General features: G+C 39.7%; 1 protein-coding gene across 3 annotated transcripts in view; it reads left to right on the plus strand.

Moving 5' to 3' along the window:
- DPP4 (dipeptidyl peptidase 4) overlaps positions 1 to 16,764 on the plus strand; it is a 43,127-nt gene that overhangs the window by 811 nt on the left and 25,552 nt on the right. For 2 of the 3 annotated variants that reach the window (XM_030952748.1, XM_030952750.1), the window contains exons 3-10: positions 7,516 to 7,605; positions 8,178 to 8,272; positions 8,395 to 8,469; positions 10,440 to 10,492; positions 10,595 to 10,667; positions 11,846 to 11,966; positions 12,374 to 12,534; positions 14,352 to 14,455. In XM_030952748.1, coding sequence (XP_030808608.1) covers positions 7,516 to 7,605; positions 8,178 to 8,272; positions 8,395 to 8,469; positions 10,440 to 10,492; positions 10,595 to 10,667; positions 11,846 to 11,966; positions 12,374 to 12,534; positions 14,352 to 14,455 — 772 coding nt within the window. Of the gene's footprint in view, positions 1 to 7,515; positions 7,606 to 8,177; positions 8,314 to 8,394; positions 8,470 to 10,439; positions 10,493 to 10,594; positions 10,668 to 11,845; positions 11,967 to 12,373; positions 12,535 to 14,351; positions 14,456 to 16,764 lie in introns of those variants that run through there. The other variant, XM_030952749.1, reaches the window with a different exon arrangement.

Genomic DNA, 16,764 nt, shown 5'->3' on the forward strand with positions numbered 1-16,764 from the left:
AAACAGCATTAAATCCTGATCCAGCAGTGCATTGCTTTCAGCTGGCAGGACAGAGCTGCTCTCGTTTTGTGTTCTTGTGATTAAAAGCTGAGCAGTCGGGATTTGTATAGCCAGCACAGCACACTCTAAGGGTTTGCTAGACTAGACCTAGGTCCGAGAAGTGCACCCCGAAAAAGTGAAGATGTGTAAGTGGATCTTGATGATGTGCTCGGAAATTGCTTCTGTGTGCACAGAGTTGGGGTTTTTTTGTGTCGGTTAAAGAGGTGGAGCTTGTGTCACTGGTGCTCCTGTGGCATAATTTACATTAAACTGTTTTGCAGTTCAGCTCTATTAATATTAATGTCAATATCACAGTCATTCAGAACTGGATTTTCAGAGTCCAGATAGCTGAGTTATATGCCTTCTAGGCTGAAACTTCCAACAGTGGATGCTGAGTCTGTTTTCTCTTATTTTTGGGCAGCTTTTTGCACTTATCTCAAAAAAAAGCAGATTTTTGAGGTGACAAAAAATACTCTGAATTTCACAAGTGGGGAAGAGCAAGAGAAAGGGTCTTGATAACTTATCAGATGGATGTGTGCAGGCGTAACACCTAGTGAAAGAATTCAGTATGCAGGCCTGACTCTGCTGAGGAGTTCGTACTTGTCTATCTTGATGCCAATGCTATGTCTTTCTGTAAATAAAGTGGGTTTTCTTCTTTCATGAGTTGTAGCATAGGAGTTCTTTTCCTCTAGAAGTGGCTGCAATTCAAGATCAGTCATTCAGTTACATAGTAAATTAATTTTACTTCAAAGAGGCATTTCTGTTCTACAATACACAGAATACCATCATGCTGTCAGCCTTGGCTTGTTTCCTTTGATTATAAAAGAGTAGAACAGTGTGTCAGACTTCTTACTGTTGGTTCAAATTAAGGCATAGAGAACACACCCAGGTGGTTCATTAAGTCCCTCTGGATAAAATAAGGATTGAGATGGAGTGGCCCCAGTTCAAAAACTTGAATTCCTGTCTCTTCACAAATCAGGCCAGCAGTAACATCTGAACAACTGTGACCATTGTAGTTTGGGAACTGCAGAGGTCTTTTGAATTTTTGACTGAAGGGTGCTAAACAGATGTTTTCTGTTAGCTGTGTACAAGCTGTGTACTCATAAAGTAGTAATTTATAGGTTAGGGCAATTAATCACTTGTTTGCTTATATGGCTTTTATGAACAACCACAGGACATGAGTAGCTAGGGATGCCTCTTGGGCCATGCAGGTGATGGAGTACAAATGAAAAGTGGTAAAACTACTTTGGGAAGGAGCAGCTCATGTGACTGTGACTATGTGAAATCAAAGTCTGCTCTGATAAATCCCCTGTAATTGCTGTCAAATAGTTTTCATTTCATCCCAATGGTTCAAGCATTGTACAGGGAGTGAATATGACAGTTATTGATATAAACAGATAATTTTGAGTTTGAACTTCTTACCTTTGGTCTGCAGCTGTTTTCCCTGCCATGCTTCTCAATGTATTTTCATTTCATAAGCTTCATATTCATGCAGGACATAATTAGTTTGAGAAGTGGTCTCCAGTGCAGTGAAAGGTAGTGGAATTTTGCCTCTCCAGCAGAGTTCTGGCTTGTTGGCTGGCCTGTAGGCTTTGTAAGGAGAACTTCTGCTTCTTGTCTTGCAGACACTTAGCATGGACAAATAGTGACGACTTAAATTTGTGGAGTAGTTCCCTAATTTGAGGTGCAGCCATTTACCTGGAGGGTCTGCTGCCAGAACTCTGTACAAAATTCTATATTTCATTTAGGCCCACTGCCTATTTTGACACTTCATTTTATATTTAATAACCACATGGGGCTACTTTCATCAAACAGTTTAATTTCAAAACAGCGTTGGGGCTTGTATTTGAAGTCTGTTGATCAAAGCATTGTTGTGCTTTGAGGAGCTATCCAACAGGTGACTACAGCAACAAGTTGTTACCCTTAAAGCATGAGTATTTTATAAAAACATATTTGGTTTGTTTGTTCATGATTCACCAATTTGCTTACACTTCTCACTGTTGTTTTTTTTTTTCTTCTATAACCTTCCATGCAAAAGGCAGGTTGAAACATCCCATGTCTATATTTATCCTTACCACTTCTCTGATTGCAGGTCTTGTTAAAGCTGGGCAGGAACGCCAGGAGTGGGAGGATGAGCAGCCAGTGCTGGGAGCAGCAAGGAGACAGTGCAGTATTTGCTATTATTCTGCTGCCATGAGCAAGTCATAGACTGCCTTAGAGTGAGGGTCCCATACAGCTGTCTGTCCACAAACCAGGTTTCTTCAATTACAGTTTATATTCACTAAATGAGAAGCTTTTGTGGTCTTTTGATAGAAGTGTGCGTAGGAGAGGCTGGAAGAGCACAGCAGGTCTTGGGGAAGTTAATGATCTTATGGTGCCTGAGTGTTCTGTGTGAGTGTGAAAAGATAGGGAATGGACATGTTTTCCTGCTACATGTCCTTGACTTCTGTAACTGTCATTTAACTCAGTTATCTACCCTAATTCAAATGTTGAGTAATACAATGTAAAACCCCATTATCAACAGTAGATTGCTATCTATAGAATACTTCTGCTGTTATTTCCTTCCTTTTCCTTCCCCTTCTTTGCATGAGATGGGGTAAATTTGAGAGAGATTCCAGAGGTATGATTTACCAAGTTAATGATTAAATCCCTCCGGGGAGCTCTCTGCAGTCCCATGGAGTGGCTTTTGGATGAACTGCTCCAGGAGGTGTCACAGCACTCACATTTGGTTGTGGTCTTTCCTGAATGTCCTGTATCAGCCCCTGGGTATTGGATAGAATTCTGGATTAAATGAGCCTTTGTCCTGAGGCTGGAAAGTAGTTTCTACCTACTTTTTTTTTTTTCTGGAAATCAGGTCTCTAACTGTCACCTAGTAACTGGGGGCTGGAGTATACAGGAGGGGGGAAAAATTAGAGTACTCTTTTACAGGCTGGAAGAGAAATGGGGAAACAGCAGATTTCGAAAAACTACCCTGAAATGTCTCTTACTTTTCTGACCACTGAATCAGCCAGCATCTCTCCTGCTGCTCCTAAATGACATGCTTTGATTGCAGATCATTCTTGCTCTTCTGCCTTCACTTTAAAATGGCAATAACTATTCACCTTTTCTGTTTTTTATAATTTCTCTATCCCTTTCTTGTTATTACTGAACATCATCCTTGCACTTGTCTTTCCCTTCATGGGGTTTTTCCTGTCTCTCTCAGTAGGGGTCAACATGCAGTAAAGCTTCCTATATTACTGCTTTTATTGTTTATCATGGTTTAAAGTCAATTCATTTCTTGCCTCTTCTCTATTTAAATTACGCGTAGAAATTAGGAAAATGAGCCTTGACACTGGGGAATAACCAAAACATATGCCAAAAGTAATTTCTCAACATGGTTCCATTTTGGTATGGTGATATGTCACACCATAAAACTTACACAATTGTTAACTTCTTGTTTGCTTTATACCTGTCCTGGTTTTGTCTGGGAATCAGGTATTTTCTCCTCGTAGCTAGTCCCGTGCTCTGTTTTGGATTCAATATGAGAATAATGTTGATAACACAGTGATGTTTTTTGGTTGTTCTGAGTAGTGCTTACCCTTAAGTCATGGGCACCAATTTCCCAGGCTCTGCCAGAAAACAGGTGCACAAGGAGCTGGGAGGGAGCATGGCCAGGACACCTGACCCAGTCTGGCCAAAGGAGTATTTCATGCTCACATAAACTGGGGGTTGGCTGCCAGGTGCCCATTGCTGCCTGGACAGGCTGGACATTGGTCAGCAGGTGGTGAGCAAATTGTATTTTGCATCAGTTATCTTTCCTGGGTTTTATTCCTCTTGCTTTCCTTTTCATTACAAATATTATTACTATTATTTAGGAGTATTATATTTATTTTTATTTCAATCATTAACTGTTCTTACCTCAACCTATGGGTTATCTTTTCCTGATTCTCCTCCCCATCTCCACTGAGGGTGAGGGAGGAAGGGAGTGGTACTTAGTTGCCAACTGGGGTTAAACAATGTCAACACCTCACACCTACAGAAACCAACTCAATTTTTCTCTTAAGACAGGGTGGCATGTTAATAGGAAATTTCAAATTTCAAACAGAATTGTTTATCAACTTTGTATGAGTACTGCTTATGTAAATGGTTGAGAGACATCTTTGCAGAAGGACTTACAGTTTTACTGTTGTAGTAGGGGTATTATGATGTAACTATTTCTAGTATATCATTATGACAGTGGAAATACCAAAGTACTCTCAGGAGTCAGACCAGGGTAGAGATGAATCACTGAATTGATTGGGATGTAAGATTGGGAAAACCCTCCAAGATCATCAAGTCCAACCTTTGACTGAATGCTACTTTATCAACTAAACCATAGCACATCCTGTCATCTCTTAAACATTAGCAGGGATGGTGATTCCACCATTTTCCTGGGCACTCCTTTCCAATGCTTAACAACCCTTTCAGTGAAAAAATTCTTCCTGATGTCCAACCTGAACCTTCTCTGGCACAGCTTCAGGCTATTTCCTCTTGTCCAGCCACTATCTGCCTGGGAGAAGAGCCTGCCCCCCACCTTATCACAGCCTCCTCTCAGGTAGTTGTAGAAAGCAATACCATTCCCCCTGAGCCTCCTCTTCTCCAGGCTGAACACTCCCAGCTCCCTCAGCCACCCTCATTGGACTTGTACTTCAGACTCATCACCAGCTCCATTGCCCTTCTCTGGACCTATTCCAGCACCTCCAGGTCTGTCTGGAATTGAGGGGCCCAGAACTGGGCAGAGCACTCGAGGTGTGTCCTCACCTGTGCCAGGTACAAGGGGACAGTCACAGCCCTGTTCCTGCTGGCCACGTTATTCCAGATCCAGGCCAGGATGCTGCTGGCCTTCTCGGCCACCTGGGCACACACTGGCTCATGTTCAGCCTGGTGCTGACAGCACCCCCAGATCCTTTTCACCCATCTGCCCAGCCTGTGGCGCTTCTGGGGTTGTTGTAACCCAGCTGTAGGATCTGGCAGTTGCTGAACCTCAGGCAGTTGGCCTCAGCCCATGGATCCAGCCTGTCCAGATCCCTCTGCAGAGCCCTCCTGCCCTCCAGCAGAGCAACACTCCTGCCCAACTCGGTGTTGTCTGCGAACTTAAGGAGGATGAACTCAATCCCCTCATCCAAAGCATGGGTAAAGATTATTAAACAGAACTGGCCCCAGTACTGAGCATTGGAAGCTCATCATTTGGAGTTTAGAAAAATAAGTCTGTATGTGGAATTGTTTAAAAAGAAAAATAACAAGAAAATGCAGCCTCTCTGAGGAACCTAAGAGTGAAAGAAGCAGTTTTGCTAAAATATAAACATCCATTGGCCTGTGTACCATCTTCAAAGCCAATAAAATGCTCTTGAATGTCAGCAATTACTTTATTCTGTCGAAATAAACCTGTTTGACCTTTCTTTTCAAATGGAAACCATACAATAAGAACCAAAATTTGGAATTCAATGTATGTTGAGTATCTTTGGTCAGTGGCACTAAGTAAGAATATACTGGTAATGGCCTACCTTGTAGATTAAGAAAATGCTTCAACTAGAACTTCTATGACTGTACCCTTACAGCTTGGCGTGTGTTTTCATATTCAGATACTATGTGGAAGGTGTTGACAGAAAATGAAATTTTAATTTTATACATAGCCAACAAATCTTAATAGTGTCCTGATTTTTAGTAATGAGACCTTAGCAAAATATGTATGTCACCAGGGAGAAAAACATTCATCAGTTTGGAAAAATCCCTAAACCTGTTCATCAGCCACCTGTCTTAAATTGCTTCTCCTTTTCCAAGAGAGAGTTTGTTGCTTTCTGAAGCCCCTCTGATTGAAAATGACACTTTCTCGATTAGGAAGAAGTCATATTCCCAACTAGACAACTGTGTATGAATATTAAATACCCACTTGTTCATAATCCATCAAATTAAATATTCAGTTAAATAAATAACCTGAGAAATTAATATTCTCACAGAAACTTCAAGAGCAATAAATCCAGCCTAGTAATTTTTTTTAAGAGTCACATTTAAAACGGAATCAGGCAAGCATTTTTTAACCTTTTCTGAGCATTTTAGGCTAAAATCATTGTATGTTACCTCTCTTGCAGCGGTAGTTTTAGTCTGTGCTGTATATATACAGTTTATATTGTTTGGAAATAAAAGTCAAGCTGTAATAGCTGATATAAATGTCTTCATGTGCTGTTCCAGATATCACAGGTATCCAACCTGCAGAAAGAGAACCTGCAGAAACTGTTGTGGGGTGTTTTTCTGTGTGTGTGTGTGTGTCCCCAAGGACTTTGCTGTCTTTTTCTTCTTGGCATAAGGAAAGTGAAGGCAGTGTGTTTAAAAGTATCCAAAACACTGGGTTCTCAGAATTGATAGGGCAGGTTAGCACCTTGGTTGATCAGTCACCAGGTCTGTACTTGAGTGTTTTTATCACTTGCTTTTATTCTAGTCTTTTGATTTAACCAGTTGAAATTAAAATTCCTTCCCTTCTGGACCCTGTAGGTAAAAGGGTATATGCAGGTAGATGAAGGTAGATTTTAGGTTTCCATTTAAAAAAAAAAGTCAGGGAGGATGCAGGGAGAGAATTGCGCACTTGAATTTAAAATCTGTAGTGTTTGTTTTCGGAGGAAAAGAATCACAAAGACTCAGACTGAGTTGTTGTTGTTGTTACTACTTGTCATACTTTGGAAAAAGTAGCTTGTGCACTGCGGGCAGTAAGAATGAAATACTTTCCCTAGAAGCTGACTGCAGCTGAAGCTGATGACCAAACTCATTAGCTTAAATAGATTCAAAGTTTCACTTGGTCTTTTCAGACTAAGGCAGTTACTTGGCTTTAATTTTCCCATCAAAATTGTAATGCTAAAATGAACTTAAAGATACCTTGGTGAAAATCACATCAAAAGAGGGATAAATATTTAATCAATTATTTCATCATAATTTTATCAGGAAGTGTTTGTTATTTAATTTATTTTTTTAATTAGACCTTCCCTGAATATTTTGCTGCTTCTGAGATTTTTAGGGTTTTTTTATTTGAGGCATTTCTCAAATTTGAGCTTAAGGATTAGCAAATGATTCACAATTGCAACTATTAGCAACTGGGGCTTTGCAGTGTTCTTCCTAGAGTGAGCATGGGGAGAAAGGCTCAAAGATCACTTCTTTTCAGCTTTTGAGGAGTACATGTTTCCTGAGGTAAGAGAGCCAGAGGTCTTCTGGTAATTTTTTTTACTGTCAGAAAGGTATTTTCATTTCCATGAGTTTGTTGAGTGACCTTGCTGACGCTCCTTTATTTTATGCTTGCTGAATTTGCCTTGCAATAAAGTTTTATTGCCCTCCCACTGCTACTACTTTAGAGACAGTTAGCTAAAACACTAATAACCAGCAACAAAAATCCACTCAGGAGCCAGGTTAAGAAGCTGGGGTGGAACAATTTGCAGCAAAGATCAGAATCTCTCTTCTGTCTGTTTCTTTCAGAGGAGACCCCTTCAGGAAAAACGTATACTCTACAGAATTACTTGAACAATGACTATAAGTACAAAACACATAATTTGGAGTGGATTTCAGGTAATTCATTTATACATACAACTTGAATGTCAGGAAAATGTGCTACCTTCAGCAATGTACCACCTGCAGTCACCTCATGCGGAGGTGACTACTGTATTCTGAAAAAAAGTCAAATTATTTAATTGTGCCATTATAGAACAGCACTTAGCTCAAAGGGTTGATTCCTTGTTTCCCTTAGAAACATGCTCATGTTCATGGCAAGTGATATTCTCCTACTGCTAAAAGAGCATACTTACTCCTGTGCTTTAGGGTAGAAGCATGTTACCCTCTGAGGTGTGTCAGCTTCCTGTGCTTTGGGCTGCCAGAGAACAGGGAGATGCAGGCTGCTTTTCCTTCTGAGTATGCCTAGTGCCCCAAGGGAAAGGGATGCTGGGACGTGGATGCTGTGGGCTCCATGACTATGTTTTGTGAACATTCTTGTGCTATAAGCATCCTTTCGTTATAGAATTGGGAAACAACAGCATTAACCAGATTTTTGGGATTTATTTCCTGCTCCAAAGCATAAAGGATAAATAGAAGTAACTGATGAACATTTTACTTACTTTTTGTTGTCATCTCTCTTGTGCTTTTAGGAAATCAGTATCTTCACAAAACAGATAATGGGGACATCCTGTGTATCAGTGCTGACAACGGAACATCCTCAGTAATCCTGGCAAATACAACTTTAGTATGTTGACTTATATGTAATGTATGCAGACATTGGGAAAGGTATTGGATTTCATATTTTGTTCTGCATAGTCTTTGGAATCAGTGCTTAATGTGTTTCTTTTGCCCTTCCTTTGTTGACAGGATAAGTACCAGGCAAGCACTGTTATATTGTCTCCTGACCTAAAGTTTGCTCTTCTGCAATACAGCTATACAAAGGTACAAGTGCACTTTACCTGTGGATGAAACTGGAAAATAAAGGTTTGGGAACAACTGAGAGGCTGAGAGAACATGAGGGAAATGCAGGAGGATAGATGAATGTGACGAATGTAAGGGAACAGTCAAGTTGAGCAGGCAGGAGGAGAAGAGACTGGTATTATCTGTGAGCTTGGCAGAAGAGAGCTAACTGCCCGAGGGAAAAAATCATCTGGATAAAAAGTGGATGTAGAGTTATTGCAAGGAGAACAAGGCTGGATGGTTTATCTGGGAAGACAATCTAGGAGAGTAGATAGGCATGGCTCTCCCAGGAGTTGTGTGGGTAAGGAGAAGTGATGAGTAGATATGCTGGTATACATCTGCTTGTATATGTGTGCTATATATATATATATGTGGTTGTTACATTGTGGTGGTAGGAGGTAAGAGTTTAAAACTGAGGTGAATGAAAATCTGCATGTGCTTCAAAGAAGGCTTGTGCTTGGAGTGGGCTTGTGTGTCCCTGTTGCCTCCTGTCAGCGAGCACATGAAAAGCCTGCAGCAGAATGCCTCATCTTGGCACGGTGCTGAGCCGTGCAACAAAGGTCAACCCACATTTATGCCAGGTGGCATGAAAATCTGGCTCTGGGTGCCAGTTGAGAAGCCTAATGGTGGTGATAATTTGCTGTGCAGTTTGTGCACTGAGAAACCGCTGACTTTGTTGTTCTTTCCTTTTTCTAGAGAGGTGCCTGTTCTGTTTGTAAAAAGTTCAGTGCTAACTTGTGCAGTGTACAAATACTTGAGCACTGTGTCACTGAACACTGCCCACATGCCCTGGCCTTGCAGTCCCAGAGTGGTTCTTGAGCTGTGCCAGATGCAGTCTGTGCACTCAGTCATCAATTTTTTTTCAGTTTTAGTTTCCATGCTGGATCCTACTAAGCCAGTTAGCTTTTGTTTTTCTGAATTGTTCAGAACTTTTGGCTCTTCACTCACCATTAAAGGCCACAAAATGCCTAATATTTTACCAGCCACCCTACTTATCTCCTCTACTTGTAATTTATTGCTCTGTAGTATTTACTTGTTGCATTCATAAGAGTTAATTTTGTTTTAATGCTGAAGCAAGATATTTTATATAACAGTGTGATTGAAAGTTCTGTTATTATTAATCTTTATTGCAAAGAAAGAGAGTAACAAAATGAATCATGAGGATGTAGACACTTGTTATGTAATAACCATCTGGCTGTGTAGTACTAAGTTGTTGGTTTATATCTTCATACAAATATCCAAGAACCCTCTTAGAAGGGAGCATTATTGCAATATGTCAGTGCTGTGGGCTGAATCAAACCTCTCCAGCCCCACGTAGTGAACATGTTTAAATGTGTGTGCATTATCATCATCATCTTTCTCTGTTAAGTACCCACAGAGCGATACAGATTTCAAGAGGCAGATTACTCAAAGGGTTTTATTTCTGTGACAATATGAATGGGAAAAGGTCACCCTGGTACTGGAGGAAATGCTGCAGACATACTGCTGGGACTTGTGAGAGCTATTATAAAATAAGATGCCAAGTTAAATAATACAACATGAAAAATGAGACGGGAAACAGGAAATGAGCCAGTAAAGCACAAGGAGTAGAGTTAACTGCACACTGATGATAGTCTGCCATGTAGCTACAAGGATTTCTGAAAATCTGCAGCATCTATGGCATCTGTAGCTCTGTCCTTAATCAGTCAACGGCCTCAGTCAGAGTATTTAAGTGATGACCCCAGAAGAGTGGAAATTCTTTAGTCTTTCCTTAAACCTGGTAGGGATCTGTTACCCTTGTATGTTCATTGTGTTCTCTCTAATCTTAATAAAAATATATCTAATCTTAATAAAAATAATATTAAATATCTTAATAAAAATCACAAGGAGAGCTTTAGGGGTAATTCAAGCTGCAAGAGATGTGAAACCTGGTGAAATTTATTTTCTTTACTATTAAAATAATTCTTTTGCAGTTGTGGAGGCATTCCTTTACAGCTTCATATCACATCTATAATTTCAGTAGCAGGTCAGTAATTTTTGCACATAAAATGTTGTTTTAACATTCATTTTGCACTAAAATATCATTTCACTGATTTCTCTTGGCTGCATTTTGTTTTTGTTTTTCCAGTTCTATCTTAGATGATGGACTACTACCTAATGATACACAGTATATATCCTGGTCACCTGTTGGTCATAAGCTGGTTAGTAAAGAAAAATAAAACTTTATATATAGAGTCATTTTCCTACACATGACATGGAAACTCATGTTGTCTGTACCCTTGAAGTTTTGGTACTTTCCTACTGCTAGGTGAAATAGCTGAACTAGTCTCGGAATTGACTACTGTAGCTGGAAAGACTCCAAAGTTCCTCTGTGTGTTTTCTTTTGTTATTTAATGAAAATGCATTCCTGAAAGTAACTAGTAGCCCCAGCAGTCATGAAATGCACAAATGCACAGGAACTTTGTGTTTTTACAGTTGCAGACAGTAGCTCATCCTTTTCAAAGACAGCAGCATTACAACTCTCTATTTAATCATCACTCTGTGATTTTTATCTCCTAATTACACAAAAATTGATGAAGTTTTACTTGATGGATGCATGTAATGGGATTAGAGGATTAAAATCTGTCTTGTACTCTTTCCCGCTGTTGTTTTCTTCCTCCTCTCCTCTGCAGTCCATGTCAATGGTGCCAACCACCACATTTGCAAGGCTTGTGCCTTCCTTTTGCTGAGCGTTAGACTGCCACAGGAGAATGTGGTGTTTATTTATTCTTATGGCTTAGTGACTTTGTATGTCAATTATAAAGACCAGCAACAGAAGCAAAGGAAGATGAAGAGAGTTTCTGCATCTTGGAGCAAAGCTCTGGAATAAAACTGTGTTGTTCAGTTATTGGAGATGAGAACCAGGGGTGATTAGAGAGGCAGGCAGGTGCCAGAAAATAGAGTTCTGAGTGCTGCTGAAGAAATGTACCATCTTTGCAGATCTATTGGGAGCACTGAGACCCCAGTGAATGGTTTACCAAAGCCCTGATAGTTTTCTTTGAAAGACGAATTAGTGGAAAATAATTCCTGATGAAGGAAAATAAGTTTGTATTTGGGAGAAAGAGAATTGCAGGATTTTCAAAACTCGATACAGTAGTCATGTCACTTTTCACATCTGATTTGGTTTTTTGCATCTAGGCCTGAAATTATATTGCTCATCCTGATCTGTATTAGTATTTGTCTTAGTAATTCCAAGTTTGTTAAGTATCAAGGCTGTTTGGTGAAATGCAGCTTTGAAAGATGTTTTTTGTCATCTGTTGTAAGTTGCCCAGTAGATGAAATAAAGAAAGGAAGTAAGATTTACTGTAATAGTAATTGTTATCACAATGATGTTTTGCAGGCATATGTTTGGAATAATAATATTTATGTAAAAGCTTCACCAACAGCAGAAGCTGTGCAAATCACTAAAAATGGAGAAGAAAATAAAATTTTCAATGGAATACCAGACTGGGTTTATGAAGGTAACTACATCAAGCAAGTTTTATTTTCCATTATTATGTAAAAACTTTGTTTTATTGTTATCTCATTCCTTACCACTGAAAAATTCAAATTAATCAAACTCTGTATTTTAAAAGAAACATGCATTCTCATCTGGGCTTAATACCTGGCTAGTGTGAGGATCTAAGAATATATATGTGTTTGCCTAGTTTGCATTGTGTCACTGGAAATTTTAGTGTGAATTAGCTTCACATGATAGGTTATAAACATTGATCTAATGTCTCATTTCAGAACCCCAACAAACAGTCTGCATTTTAGTATCTGAACTTCAATTAAAAAAAAAATCCTATTAAAAACTAATGAGAACAGCACCTAGGATAGAAGAGCCAACTTATCACTTATAACTTAAATACATTTGCATCTCTTTCAGAGGAAATGTTTGGCACCCATTCTGCTCTGTGGTGGTCTCCAAATGGCAATTTTTTGGCATATGCATCCTTTAATGATACAGAAGTCCCTGTTATAGAGTATTCCTTTTATTCTGAAGACACCTTGCAGTATCCAAAGACCATTAAAATCCCATATCCCAAGGTCTGTGTTATTTATTAAATATGTTTGTTCTGCAGTTTCATTAAGAGAGTAGTCTCATTTAATCAGTTCCTGCTAATGAAAATATTGTCTGTCTCTTCTCAACAGCTTGCTGTGATTACTCTTGCTGAAGTCAACAGCATCTGGCAATGTTAAAGTATTTTATTATCTCCAGGGGAAAGAAAAAAGAGGGGGGAAAAAAAGTGCGATTTAAGGTTTTGTTGTTTCACTAGAAGATTTAGAGGTAGTGAGTAGATGTTGAGATATAAAATCTCTCAGGGAGCTAAGTTGGTACAAGGCATTAGGCAGATGTACATTAGGTTAGTGTTGTGCATGGTATTGATAATGGAATCTTCCTCAGCTAATCTAGCAATTTCAGTTTCCTGTATTGAGAGGAAGAGGAGGAATCTGCTAAAGGAGTTACTTTGCCCACACCTTAAGCTCTTCCAGTTTTAGCTGTGAGAGTGAAAGCTTTAGTGCAAGGAGCTCCTCCTCCTTCCCCCTCCTCTCCATGTGACTTTATGCCCACTGCTCATGGCGCAGTTGGCACTGGGCTGAATGGGGTGAGAGTGCAAAGTGCTCCTTCATGTGCTCCATGTGGGGAGGATTTCATATTTAATACAGGATTTACCTTTTATTTGATGTTATACAGGATTTTGATTTATCTAAGCAATGCACTTAAGACATAAAGCAAGTACAGATTACACTTAGAGTACAACAATTGCACTACCCTGCTGAGTGTCAATACAAGCATGTTCTCCTAACTGGCCTCCATAATACACTCACCATCACAGTGCTGGGCATCCCCATTGCTGGGAAGGAATAGATGGCTTGAAATCATCTCAAGTCCATCATTTTAGTTCTTTCTGTTCACCCCTGGGATTTTATACTCTGTGTTGGTTTAAGGCATTGGCATGCCCTGCCTGCCCCAATCCATGATGATCTGGCCATCCCAGGAAGATATTTTCAGTCTTGATTAATGGGGCAGGAGAGATGATACAGCCACTTTATTGCTCATCTGGTACAGCTGTCTGGTGGAGAAATTGTCCTCTTTATGCCAAGCTCAGTTTTCTCTGCAGCAGCCGTGTTCGCTCCCTACCCTTCCCAAAGGTCCTGGAGCACATGGCCTGTGCCCTTGGAGCCTCCCCCAGAAGGGTCACTGACAGCTGCAGTCCTGAGCATACCCCCTGAGAAGAGACAAAGGTGTAGAATGAATTGCCAATCTAAATTACACATTTTATTACAAACCCCTTTTGTTTGGAACATTGCTGACTTCTGGAGGTGGATCAAGTTTAGCTACCTAGCTGTCACCATGAGGACTTGGCTGGGTAACCACAGGAGAGGCAGCCCTTACTGACACAGCTCTTTTGCTGTCAGCAGCATTACATCCGAGATAGTGCAGTGCATGCTGCAGTCACAGCTTTGGTTGTGATACAGGCAGCTGTGATATGATTAGTTCATGTAAGGTGCTGCTTCCATGGAGAAGCCTTTTCCTATGTGTTAGCAATGGATTTGATTCTCTCTAGGTACTGTGTGTGGCATGTAGGATGAGAGCTGGTCAAATACAGAAATCCCTGTGATTGTTTCTAAATGTAGTAGTCTTTCTTGTCTTGAAACTCATAGCTAACACTTCTGTGTAAAAAATACAAAGGATAATTTACATACCAGTCATAAAACTGCGTTTAGGAACTTGTCTTCTCACATGTTTGCAGTTGGTTAGTTTTACCTTTCTGTCTGTAGTGACTTATTCATCTATAATTTCAAACGCTTCACAAAGAATATTCTCTCTTCAAAAATGCAATGAAAAATTTTATCTTTAGGCAGGAGCTACAAATCCAACTGTACAATTCTTTATTGTGGATACCACATCACTTCCAGCTTTCAAGCGTGTTGAAATTTCTCCACCCGCAGAAATAGAATCAAGGTGAGAAATTTTGGTTAAATATTTGATATTTGATTGTTTCTTTTGATGGGAGAGGAGGAGCTTTTATATGTGACCTCCCTTATTCAGTGTATATGGCAGTTTTTCCCTGTAATGTGGCTCTGGTAGCAACAAGATTTACCAGAGAAAATCTGCACAGAGATTATCCTCCTAGTGATTATATATAGATGGCATATTCCATGTATGTTATATTCAGAATGTGACAAGTTCTTGGCTCATCACATTCAGTGGAGTCTAACTATGGTGAAGTCATTTCACAGTACAACTTTAATATGAGCAAGTTTTCGTATAATCAAATTATAATATATGTATTTCTATTCACTGGAGAAAAAAAACCCAACAAAACAAAACCTTAATGGTAAGTGAAGATTTGATTTCATTGGAAGCAGACTCCTTGCTAAGGCAAGGTATCATGGTTGTCTTCAGATTTATACTTAAAATGTTTGTTTTCTTTGGGAAGATGGTGAAAATCAGCACCTCTCAGAGTAAATGGAAAATTGTATTCCTCAAAATGCCACTGGAAATGCACAACATGATATAAATGTATTTTGTAAAGAGCAGCTACATCAATTTAAAGTGCATGCACACAATTTGCTATCCCAAATCTTGGGGTTTGTTTTTTTTCTTTTTAACAGTATTGTGGAAATGTTTTAGAGGTTTGCACTTACAAACATGATGGGTATGAAAGCACAGGTTTTACTGATAAACGAGAAAAAAACAAAGGTCTGTTAGCTTATGCATAAAACCAGCATTTCATATGTGGGGGCCTATAACTGGAATATCAGTACTCTTCCGTTTCAGCCTCACCACAGTGTCACATCCATGTGTTAACAGAGATGCAAGTTCTTATGAATATGTTGTTCTTTATCCTTCCCTTACAGTCACACTGCCATAGCTGCATGTTAGATAGCTGTCGTGCCTTGTTTTCCTCCAGAATTCCAGTGCCTCAGAATTAAAAGCCCTTTACATTTTGCTCAGTACCGATTAAGATTTTTGCTATCTTAGAGGGGTTTTTAAATTTTTGTTAATACCTTATGGAAGTTGATGTGAGGAGAATAACCATCATCTACCTTCCAGCCTCGTACCCATCTGGCTAACAGAGGTGTGAGTTACATGGAGTCCATCCATTTTTAAATTGATTTGCGACTCTGTTAGTCAGAATTAATACAAATATAAATCTTGAATGATGAGTTCAAGGATCAAAATTCACTCCTTCTCCCAGTGACTGATCCAAATAATGGTCAAGTCTCACCATATGCATCCTGCAAAAGTTGAGGTGGCCAGAACAAGTCTTGGGGAACTTAGCAAGAGCAAAGTACACAAGTAGGAAAAGGTAAGCAATGTGCAGTGTTGCTGTTGGGTGGGGGTTTTCCTGGAAGCACTAAGTATTGAATATTTACATTGTATATATATGTACACCACTGTATGACAGGAAGGGTTAGGTTTTGTGATGGAAAATTCTATTTTTACTTCCACAGAGCTAAATTTTGAGCAAAACTGGGTTTAAGTTGGCGGCATACCTCACTCCACCTCAACATTCACAACACTTAGGGATGTTGAGGGGCAGTGCCTCAGCAAATGGTTGCCTGCTACAGCGCTATCCAGAGCTTGCATGAGCACCAATTTTACCCCTACATATGAAGGGGGCGCAGCTCACTTGTGTTGCAGAGCAAGAGTTTTATTTGTCAAGAAAAAGTGCCAGAATCTGGAATGGCAGTGCTTTGCCATGTGATGGTACTTGAAACCTGACACTCGGCTTGAACGACCAGCATGAAATCCATCCAGCATTTAAACACTGGTTTTGGCACCACGGATACAGGGGGCTCCTGTTGGCCAACAGGAGGATGAAGGGAATGGATCCTTCTTGTCTGAAATTATCTATTGTAGAAGAAACTGACTTCTAAGCAGAGTAGTTGCAGAGTATCCCTTTTCAGCAACAAATGAGGAAGGGCATTGCAAAACTACTGTACTTTACACCTGAGTTAATTGCAGCTTAGTTAACCTTTTGTGTGTTGTTGAGTACTGAAGGCGCATTCCCACTCTCACAGGGGAGAGATGGTTCTTGTAATAGCTTGATAAATGATACTTGTTTTGTTTGTTTTCCTTGTAATGTTCATCTTGTCTGATTAATGATTTATAGTCACCAGAATTGTTAACGACTCTCACTTTGAAGGGATGATAAGTGTGGGACTAAGTCCCCTTATACAAAACAAGGGAAACCACTATTATAGGTACAGGAAGAATGATGGTTTTTCAGGTTTTTTTTTTTCACCAACAAGCTCCTGCAGACT

The sequence above is a fragment of the Camarhynchus parvulus genome, chromosome 7, assembly GCF_901933205.1.
Source record: "Camarhynchus parvulus chromosome 7, STF_HiC, whole genome shotgun sequence".
NCBI lineage: Eukaryota > Metazoa > Chordata > Aves > Passeriformes > Thraupidae > Camarhynchus > Camarhynchus parvulus.